This window comes from Carex rostrata, chromosome 10, assembly GCF_964058835.1.
Source record: "Carex rostrata chromosome 10, lpCarRost1.2, whole genome shotgun sequence".
Classification (NCBI taxonomy): domain Eukaryota; kingdom Viridiplantae; phylum Streptophyta; class Magnoliopsida; order Poales; family Cyperaceae; genus Carex; species Carex rostrata.
Window position 1 is genome coordinate 5,625,841 of NC_135927.1, and position 10,109 is coordinate 5,635,949.

General features: G+C 34.1%; 1 protein-coding gene across 1 annotated transcript; it reads right to left on the reverse strand.

Moving 5' to 3' along the window:
* Positions 1 to 6,422: 6,422 nt before the first annotated feature.
* Positions 6,423 to 9,780, reverse strand: LOC144560730 (uncharacterized). Its single transcript, XM_078309977.1, has 4 exons — positions 9,578 to 9,780; positions 7,081 to 8,858; positions 6,780 to 6,822; positions 6,423 to 6,688 (listed from the first exon to the last, which is right to left on the reverse strand). Exons 2-4 carry the CDS (start codon positions 8,838 to 8,840, stop codon positions 6,683 to 6,685), a joined length of 1,809 nt encoding a protein of 602 aa, XP_078166103.1. The 5' UTR covers positions 8,841 to 8,858; positions 9,578 to 9,780; the 3' UTR covers positions 6,423 to 6,682.
* Positions 9,781 to 10,109: the final 329 nt, after the last annotated feature.

Consider the following 10,109-nt stretch of genomic DNA (forward strand, 5'->3'; position numbering starts at 1 on the left):
CTTGATTTTAGTTGCACAATTCATAAAAAAACTGATAACATCTTCATTATAAGAGGATAGACAAACTCCCTTACAGAACTTCCCCTTTTTCCAACAAAACAAAATAAAACATCCCCTTCTCCTGAATGAAATACCTTCTTCCTAAAACAAAGACCCTTATCAAGAAAAAACAACATTTTCTTTCAGACCCCCATATCCTTGACTAAAATAACAAAAAACTATCCCAGACATTTGACAGTTACCCACAACACCGAACGATAAAGATTAAAGAGACTAAACATAATAAAAGATAAAAACTTCATCCAACATTGATTCCAACTTGCAGATCCTCTCTTGCCAATCATCCCATGACTATTTTAGCCACCTCTTCATCAATGCTGCCTTGCACCTCTATTCCAGCCATTTGCACCAGCAATTCAGCTTGCTTTTTGTCCAGAGGATCAAGAGTTTGCTGATACTACAACACTGCCTTCTTTGGTTTACCACTTTTCTTCCTGTACTTCCTTTTTCCTTCATCATATCGTACCTTTTTCTTCCTGAGTCAGAGTCAACGTATTGACGACCCTAGGAGTTCGGCCCAAGAGTTTGGGCCCAGTTTTAGATGCAATTTGGCCCAAGAGTTTGTTTGAGTACTCTTAAAACATAATTAGCCATTTGTAGTCAAACTCAATCTTGGGCCATATCGAGTCCAGCATGTTTCTGCCTTGAGAACCAGCCGTTGTTTCTTAATTATTTAACATAGAGTGTCCTATTAATTAGTCTTAAGTCTTTCTTTAGTCCTTGTTTTCTACGCCAAAGTATATATTCGTCTACAAATTGGAAGTTGACTTAATTATCATCCACTTACGAAGTTACATAATTACTTCTGCAGCGCATATGATCTAATTTGCAAGATTTCAACATTGCGAAGTGTTAAAATATAGAATAGAATTCAAAATTAATGAATAACGCCTAGTTTATTTATTAGAATAGAAAATAGTGCCTTGTAGGAAATAGTGTTATGTAATTAATAGGACTAGGGAATAGTTTATTTCAACGGTTAGTTTTTGAATGCCTTATAGATATATATAAAGCTGAAAAATAAGATTATAAATAATAAGTTGTTTTCTTTGTAACATCCCAATTTTGGAATATATGAAAATTTTATTTGACTTTAAATAAAATGAGTATGAAAATAGCAATATGAATTTTTTTAAGCATAAATATTAACTTTGGCATTTCAATAATTTGAAATAAATATAGTAACAATGCATAGGAAAATTTTAATTAGAAATAGGTATAATTGTAAACATGTAAACAAACTTTGATTGATAAATTTTGTTATTGTTAAAATCAGAAATTCTGAAAATGTCGTGACTTATTTAAAATTTCATTAAGTTATTGAAAATTTATATGATTTATATTTAAAATTTATTTGTATTTGCATGTACATGTGGCAGCTATGCATCTCATTCCTATTATTCCTATTATAAAAATAAATGAGGGACACGTGCCACCTTGCATGCAAATTTTATTCCTTTTGTCTCCCTTCTCTACCCCGACATTCTCTACTACCATTGAAATTGTCGGAACTATAAGGGAGAAACTGAGAAAGGAAAAGAATAGAGAAAATAACGAAGATAAGAGAATTGATGATGCCGGTAAGTTCACAACAAAGAGCCGAGGAAAAGATCGAAAGGATGGCAACAACTTCTCTGGTGACCAAGCGACAAAGAGAGGCATAGAGGTAGAGACGCTCGAAGTTCTCGTCACTCTTTTCAGAACAGATCGATTTCCTTGTGTCATATAGTCAATAAATAATTGGTACTTACTTTCTTTTGTCTTGTAACACATGGGGGTAGCATGCAAGAGTTAAGCTTTTATATTTGTTTTCTATTCTGGAACCACGAGTATTGAATATAAATTACTGTACTAATTTGTTCATGCACTGTCTCAATTAAATTCTAGTTTAACCTTTTATTGTCATCCTAATTAGATGTATAATTTATTGACTACTTTCTAGTTTAAGCCATGTTAAGAACCCTCAGCCGTACCTCTTGTTTTCCGGTACCGATTGATTACGATGCATCCTTGTGTACTATAAACCACTAGAAATAACAAGGACCTATTTTAATAATTTCGTATGTTTTGAGGGCTATGGTTAATGAAATTAATAAATGACAACATTAAACTATTGGTTCAGTTTTGATAATTCGACATAGACGTGAACCTTGCGCAATTGGATCAAGTAGAACAGTACAACGCATCCATAATGCAGCAACACACTGATCACATTGTCTCGTCATTGCTAAGGTGCGGATTTCGAGTTATTCTCAGATTCCTCGAACTAATTCTGTTGATTGTTGATTACTATATTATAATTGTTGATTTAGCTTGCTTTATTGTTGATTGCTTGCATATAGTTGTTGATTTGACTTGCTTGATTTTTGATTGCTTGCTTATAATTATTGATATGTGTTGCTTGAATGATATATAGTTAATATAGATGAATTATGGGGGCAATAATTAATGTTTGCAAGGCATGCATCATTATTATGATTTTCAAATTGAATAGTGAGGTAATTATTATAGTTTTCAAATTGCATGCTAAGAATACTTGAAATGCTTTAGGACATGATTATATTTTCCTTAAGCTAGTGCATGACATGGTACAAAGCAATCCCACTATACACCTATGTTTGATTTAAATGAACCTTCGCATGATATGGATGCATATTACTTTTCACAAATGCATGACATGAATGCATAAATTTGCATGTGAGGCATATTTTATTGTTTGAAGTACTTGGTATGCTTGAATTGACTTATTTGAATTATATTATGCATTGTATTTATTAGTTTGAGTCAAAAGGATGCATGCATGAGCATACTCTTATTTTGAAATGAAAGCTTGACATGATTTGGAAAAGAATGATTTGAAATATGATACTGTGAACTATGTTAAAGAACCAGATGTCTGAAACCTGACGATCATGTATGCGCCCTATTCGGGGTAAGCGTGTAATTTCTGTTATGTAGGCGCTGAACTTGTAGCGCATAGCAGAAATTGCATAGGCGCCATATTCGGGGTAAGCGTGTAATTTTTGTTATGTAGGCGCTGTACTTGTAGCGCATAACATAAATTGCATAGGCGCCATATTCGGGGTAAGCGTGTAATTTTTGTTATGTAGGCGCTGAACTTGTAGCGCATAACATAAATTGCATAGGCGCCATATTCGTGGTAGCGCATGACTCGGTTATGTAGGCGCTGAACTTGTAGCGCATAACTTTAGTCATGTAGGCGCCCTATTCGGGGTAAGCGCATAATTTCAGGTTATGGCCATAACAGAAATTGTGTAGGCACCATATTCGTGGTAGCGCATGATCGTAGTCCTGTATGAATCTTGACGGTCATGTAGGCGCCGAACTTGTAGCGCATGACCGGGGTCATGTAGGCGCTGTACTTGTAGCGCATGACCCAGTATTGTTAACACCAAAATGATTGCCTAATATAATGATATTTTATTCTATCATGGATAGTCTTGAACAAAGCATAATTATATGATATGGTTGCACAACTAAATTGGATTGAACTTTTTAAGTCTATTGCACATGAGCATTGCATGTCATATATTTCGTTTTGCTTGATTGTTATTGCTATAAATTGTTTCTATGACTTGCTGATTTTCTTTCGCGGTATTTGAGCATTTCTTAAGGTGAATTTTGGTTTATGTTACTTAATAATTATAGTTGGTAACTTAGATTCTTTGACTCTTTGATTATTATTGTAGTCTATATTGTTTGTACTCGGTGTTGTTTTAGTTTCAGTTGGTCGGATCTAAGGATAACTCGACTGGAACTGAATACCGCACTGGGAGATTTCAATCTCTCACCATTCCACTTTGTGGGTTCCAGGTACAAAGCGCGAAATATGGAAACAAAAATGTAGAAGTTGAAGATTTGCGGAAATTGCCACAGAGTAAATTATTTGCTTCAAATAAATTTGCTATGGTATTTCGTTTGCATATTTTATACCGTAGCATGTTTGTTTCAATTAGTTTATTATATGTAAATTTAAATGTGGCTCTTGTCAAAGTCATTGGTAATGTATATATATCTATGATTATATTTGATGGTTGAATCGCCTTGCGCAAATGAGCGCGGCGGGTTGTCTGCCCTGTTGTCGGGGTGTGACATTCTTAATCTCTCTTGTTTTACAAAAATAATATGGTATAAGAGCAAAAGACTCTGTGACCGAAAAATAAAAAAAACTACAATAAATTTCAACAAAAGAAAATGACTTAAGAAGAAACATCCATAGCCATGAGTGGTTGAGAGATATTAGAATACATCACTGGTGAAAAGAAAAAACCAGAATACTTGCTGATCCTTGAGGTATTTCCCATTGGTTACTAATTGCTGATCCTTGCGTAAATGACAGCTGCCATTAGTTGCATTGTGTGGCCCGTGTTTCTGTTGTTGGTTTAGTATGCATCATGGCAACTGTCATTCCTTTCTCTGGTTCCATGGAGATCACCACTCTTGTTGACTCACTCATCATCAGCTCTGCAATTACCTAATTCCTTCTGCAGCGCATATGATCTACTTTGCAAAATTTCAACATTGCAAGGTAATTGCATGCATGTTTTATTTTTATGCTCTTCTTAGTTGTAGCACTTCGAATTAACCACTGTGAATTTCAGTCTTCTATACCACAATTTAGTAACTTTAGTAATTCCTTTCTTAATGCATGATACTAGGTTCAGGGGCTTTTAGCTGAATACATCGATCATACATGATTAAAATAATAAAGTTTTTCGGGAGTGCTTATCTTTGTAGCAATGATAGTCGGCACTCCAACCGAGTTAAATAAGGTGTTCCGTTCTCAACACTTTCACTGCTATGACTTTTGGAATAGGGGCTACTTATGTGCAGATTTACATCTGTGCTCTAGGACTCATTAATTAGGGCTCCTGCTGCTCCTCAGTTTGTTCATTGTTTCACAAACATCTTAGTATGTCAAACTCTACTCATTGCTAAGAACATATCTGTAACACCCCGATAATATATAACTTTACAAATATATATATATAGAGAGAGAGAGAGAGTAAGGCTTGGGTGCTATGGATAGCATAGAGGCCTACGGTGTTACAGCTTTATATTTGAGTTTTTAAAATTCTAACAGTCGATCCGAACCTTTCATCTTTTTCTCCATATTAATAAGTGTTTGCTGACCAAATTTTACATTTTTTGAAAATTTTTTACTATTTTTTTTAGATAGGTAGAAAATCAAATATCTGAATGGTGCATAATTTTTTAGATCAAGTGATTTTCTACCTAGCTAAAAAAATAGTAAACAATTTCAAAAAAATGTAAAATTTGGTCTCCAAACACATAATAATATGGAGAACAAGATGAACGGTTCGGATCGACCGTTAGAATTTTAAAAAATCGAATATTGAGCCGTAGCACCGTAGGCCTCTATGCTATCCATAGCACCCAAGCCTTACTCTATATATATATATATATATATATACTTTGGATCTATAAATAATATTTATGAATTCCAAGGTTTATTTATAAAAATGAAATGCAAAAAATGAAAAATTTAGAAAGAAAAAAATGATGTGGCATTTGTGGACAGTTGGTCCCCATGCATGAATTATCTCCACTCCTAATTAAACGGACCTCTATATACTCAATTTCTTAAACTAATTCAATCTCTTCTTTAATTAACATAAATCAAATGAAATATGAAAAAAAAAAAACAGAGAGAAAAGAGGAAATGTGAAGGAAATTTAGAGAAAATAAAAATATGATATTGAGTCTTGTCTGATTGAAATTCTGGCTACGTCACATTAATTCTGAACAGTCATTGCAGTTCGGTTTAAAATTCTAGATTATTCGCTATCAGGTAATCAGACTTCTCTATAATCTTACTGAATAATAACACATTTTATTTATGTTAATTAAAGAAGAGATTGAGTGTATAGAGGTCGGTTTAGGAGTGGAGATCATTCTTGCATGGGGGCCACCTGTCCACAAATGCCACATCATTTTTTTCTTTCTAAATTTTTCATTTTTTTGCATTTCATTTTTATAAATTAAATCTGGGAGTTCATAAATATTATATATAGATCCAAAGTATATATATTTGTAAAATTATATATTATCGGGGTGTTACGATATCAGTGAATATTTTCTTAATTCTTCTCTTTGGCTATAATATACGGTGTGCAACTCTGGCTTGCTAACTCGGAATGTTTCTGTAATTTTGGATTTGTTATGTATATTATTTGTTTAAATAATCAATTTTTTTTTTTATGTACTGTGGCTGAGCTATTTTGTTAGTATTTGAAATGGCTTATTTTTTTTCTTAAGCAATATAGTTTACCCGCCAGTAGAAAAGAACATAAAATATATTATTCAAGCATGGAAACAACATTTATTATATCTCTCAGTACTTGATATGCAAAATGCATAACACAAAGGTTTACAAATCATCAAAGACAAACAAACTGATACAATTTAAAGAGAATAAAAATAAAAACGAATCCAAGTCAGATGACCCAGATTTATCATGTGCTTACGGATGATTATTATGGAAACACGAGCAATGGAATGCACTATGTGAACAGTAGAAAACATGACAGGAAGCAGAGCAGACTTTGCTGTCCATGGAGCAGCAGCTTGGGAAACAGAATCATCCCTAAAAACATAATAAACCAGGTCAAAGTACCATGTAAGAAAATGCACATGATTATCGAAGAAAAGTATGATCAGGAAGCAATTAAACGTACCTGATTGTTTTGGGTTGCATTTAACTCGTAGCATTGCATTTTCCTAGAGCAAGAGTGACAATAACAGATTTAGCTATACATATAAATAAAATAAAAAACATATATATAAATATATATAACCCAAATTGGAACAAGCACCATTAAAATTACCTAAAATCTAATACCAGCAAAAGATATATTAAAATATGAGCTCATATTTGACTATAATCTATAATTCTGTTTGCGATATGTACCTGTAATATTGCATGTATTTAAAGAGAAGGACCGGAAAGAAATAGATTAAAAAAACATAAATGCTTACATGTTATATCGGTAAATCTCGAGACCTGGGCTCTTGTTAACAGGAAAAACTTCAAAGTGCCTAAGAAATATAGTTTTGTTTGGCTTAACGTCTCCGGAGCACTCCTGCGCTTCGCTATTTGCCCATCTGAGGAGAGAGTGGTGTTTGTCAGGGTGTTCATCGGTGTAAGCTACCTGCTTGAGCTTTGGCAAATTAGAGAATTTAAGAGTAACTACTGTCTCAAGTACCGCAGAACTAATTTGAACTATTTCTACCATTCCCATATCACCTATCACCAACTTCTCCAGCTTACGAAAACTTTTCCATTCAATTTTGTAAGTTGCGTTCTGACAGACACCATAAAGCCGAAGGCAGAGCAGCTCTGGTAAGTCAGGGATTATTTCAATACCCATGTTTGCCAGAGTTAGATCATTGAGCTTCCCAAATTGACCTAGTTTCTCAAGCCCTGAATGTGAACCTTCCATCCGGAGCCTTTTCAGATTCTCCTTCAGTTTATCTTTGCAGTCTGGCAGTGTAATGATAGACAGATGGGTCACGGCCACACCCAAGCTGGTCAGCTTATGAAATTCCTCCAGAGTGTCCCAGAAGGTCTTCAGACTGTCCGTTGTCAATCCCGTCACCGAGAGATCAACAACATTCCTGACATCGCTGATATCTTTAATACTGTTAGGCATTTCGATAGCACGCAAGGTTTTCAGATTTTCCAGGTTCAACTTTTTGACGTTCAATTTAGTACCTGCCAACTGAATTTTGACATTCAATTTATCGGGTTCAACTTTTTCACCTCCCTTAATATATCCCAGTAGAAGGTGCTGCAACTTTCCCAACTTCTCCAGAATATTGTCAGGAATTTTCTCCACATAGGTATATCTCAAATCCAGCATTTGCAATTTCTCTAGATGTATTAACCAACTACAGTCTTTCACTTTGGTATGCTTTAGGTCGAGGTACTTTAAAGAGGATAGTTTTTTTAGATTTAGATTTTTTTCTTTTGTCAGGTTTACTCTCAGGGAGAGATACCTTAGGAGCATGAACTCCAATTTTTCAAAACCAGCGAGGTCGCTGATGTTTGTTACAACTTTAAAAATAGGGAGGTTGGGGAATGAATCAGAATCTTTTTTTTGTTCACCTTCTATGACTTCCAAACAGGGTATTCTAGAGAAATTATCCCATTCGGGAAAATTTTGGATTTTTTCCCTCCCATTGGCATTAAGCTGCAGGAAATTTTGGAGTTTCTCCAGGTTTTCAGGAATAACCTCATGTGGAACAGAAAGTCTAGTTACCCGTTTAAGATTGAAAACAAAATCTTCGTCAAAATAAGGAAGGAGAAGTACGCATCTCTTTACTTTACCCAGACCACTTGACTGATTTGTAGATCGTTTACCAATGACCTTTTCCAATTGTTCAAAAAATTGATCCAGATCCTTATCCCCAACTAATTTATTATGTAATAAATAATTAATGGCATCCAGACATTTCTCCGCTTCAATTAGTTCACCAATACATTCCCCGTTATGAATAAAATCCCCTTCTTTCTCGACCAGTTCTTTTAACTCCTTTCTCTTATTTTCGAACTCCGTTCTCTTATTTTCTAACTCCGTTGTCTTATTTCTGAACTCCGTTCTCTTATTTTTGGACTCCTTTCTCTTTTTTTTTAACTCCGTTATCTTATTCTCTATATTGTTAAGTACCCACGAAAAAAATTGTAACACTGGATTTTCAATTTTTACGTCCATGTTTTGCTTATCTGAGCTACACATTCATTTCGTAATTGTTTCCTGTATTTCAATGAAGGAAGTCATCATTAAATTAAGTCACAGCAAAAGTATATAGTCTGTGAGCCAAAAAAAAATAAAAAATTAGTTACCATCTCAAACTTTCAAAATTAGTTGCCACGTGCACAGACTGGGTAAACGCATTATTTTTTTTTTATAGAAAATAAAAGAAGAGGAAAGGAACAAAAATTAAAATTAGGTGCGTAGACCCAGTCTGTGTACGTGGCAAGTTCTGAATTTTTAGGAAACGGTGGTAAATTGCGAATTTTGAAAGTTTGATGTGCTAACTAAAAAAATTTTAATCGTTCTGAATAATCTAATTTATTGACCTATTTGCAATATTGGAAAAAAAATAGATTACATCTATTTGTTCTAAACCTATTTTATGATAATAAAACTAAATTAAGCAATTATGCTAAAATTACGTTAACTAAAAAAAAAAAGCGGGGGAAGCTAGCATGCCTAATGCCTTAACCCTCCTTTTTGCGTGGCATGCATGCTATAAGCCTTACTCCCGACAACAGGGGCGTGAAAACATACAACTACGTACTAACATGCATGTAATGAAAAAGTATGTTCAGAAACAAAGATAAAAGATAAGATGCATGGTAGAAGAATGAAAGACGACGAGGGTTCCTTATTATCTGATTGAAGTACACAATACTTGAATAGCAATGGAAGACCAAATAAAGAGAAGTAATAGAAACCAAATTAATGTGTACCTTATCAATGAAAATCATAATTGTTATCCCATCCATGCCTGCCCGAGATTGCTTCCAAATTACAGACCATCTATTTCTTACACATTAGAGTGGTTCATTTTTTTTTTTCTTGTTTTTTCAGGTAGTTTGTTTTTTGAAAAATGAAGTAGAAAGATGAATGGGCTTGTTAGAAATTAATTGTGAATGCTAGAGATAAGCGTGCACTCCCTTTGCTAAGAAGCTATGAAGGGGCTTTATTTATAGCATGACTCTGGAGAATCTCAGTAGAAAGAGCCGTCCCCAGTTCCTCATTTTCTCTGCTCTCCAGTCTGTTTAAGAAGATGATATCCATTGGATGTATTTATTTTTCTTTTTCTTGTTTTATCTAATGTGCTGCATCCAACTAACAATCCTAGGAACGTGCTATGTTTTGACCCAAATTGATTTCGACCCCATTAGGCTATGTTTTGTTAATTGTTGCTTATATTAAGAGCAACGACTATTCTAAGAGAGAGAAATTAGAACAAGAAAATTATGTTTACATGGTTTGGAA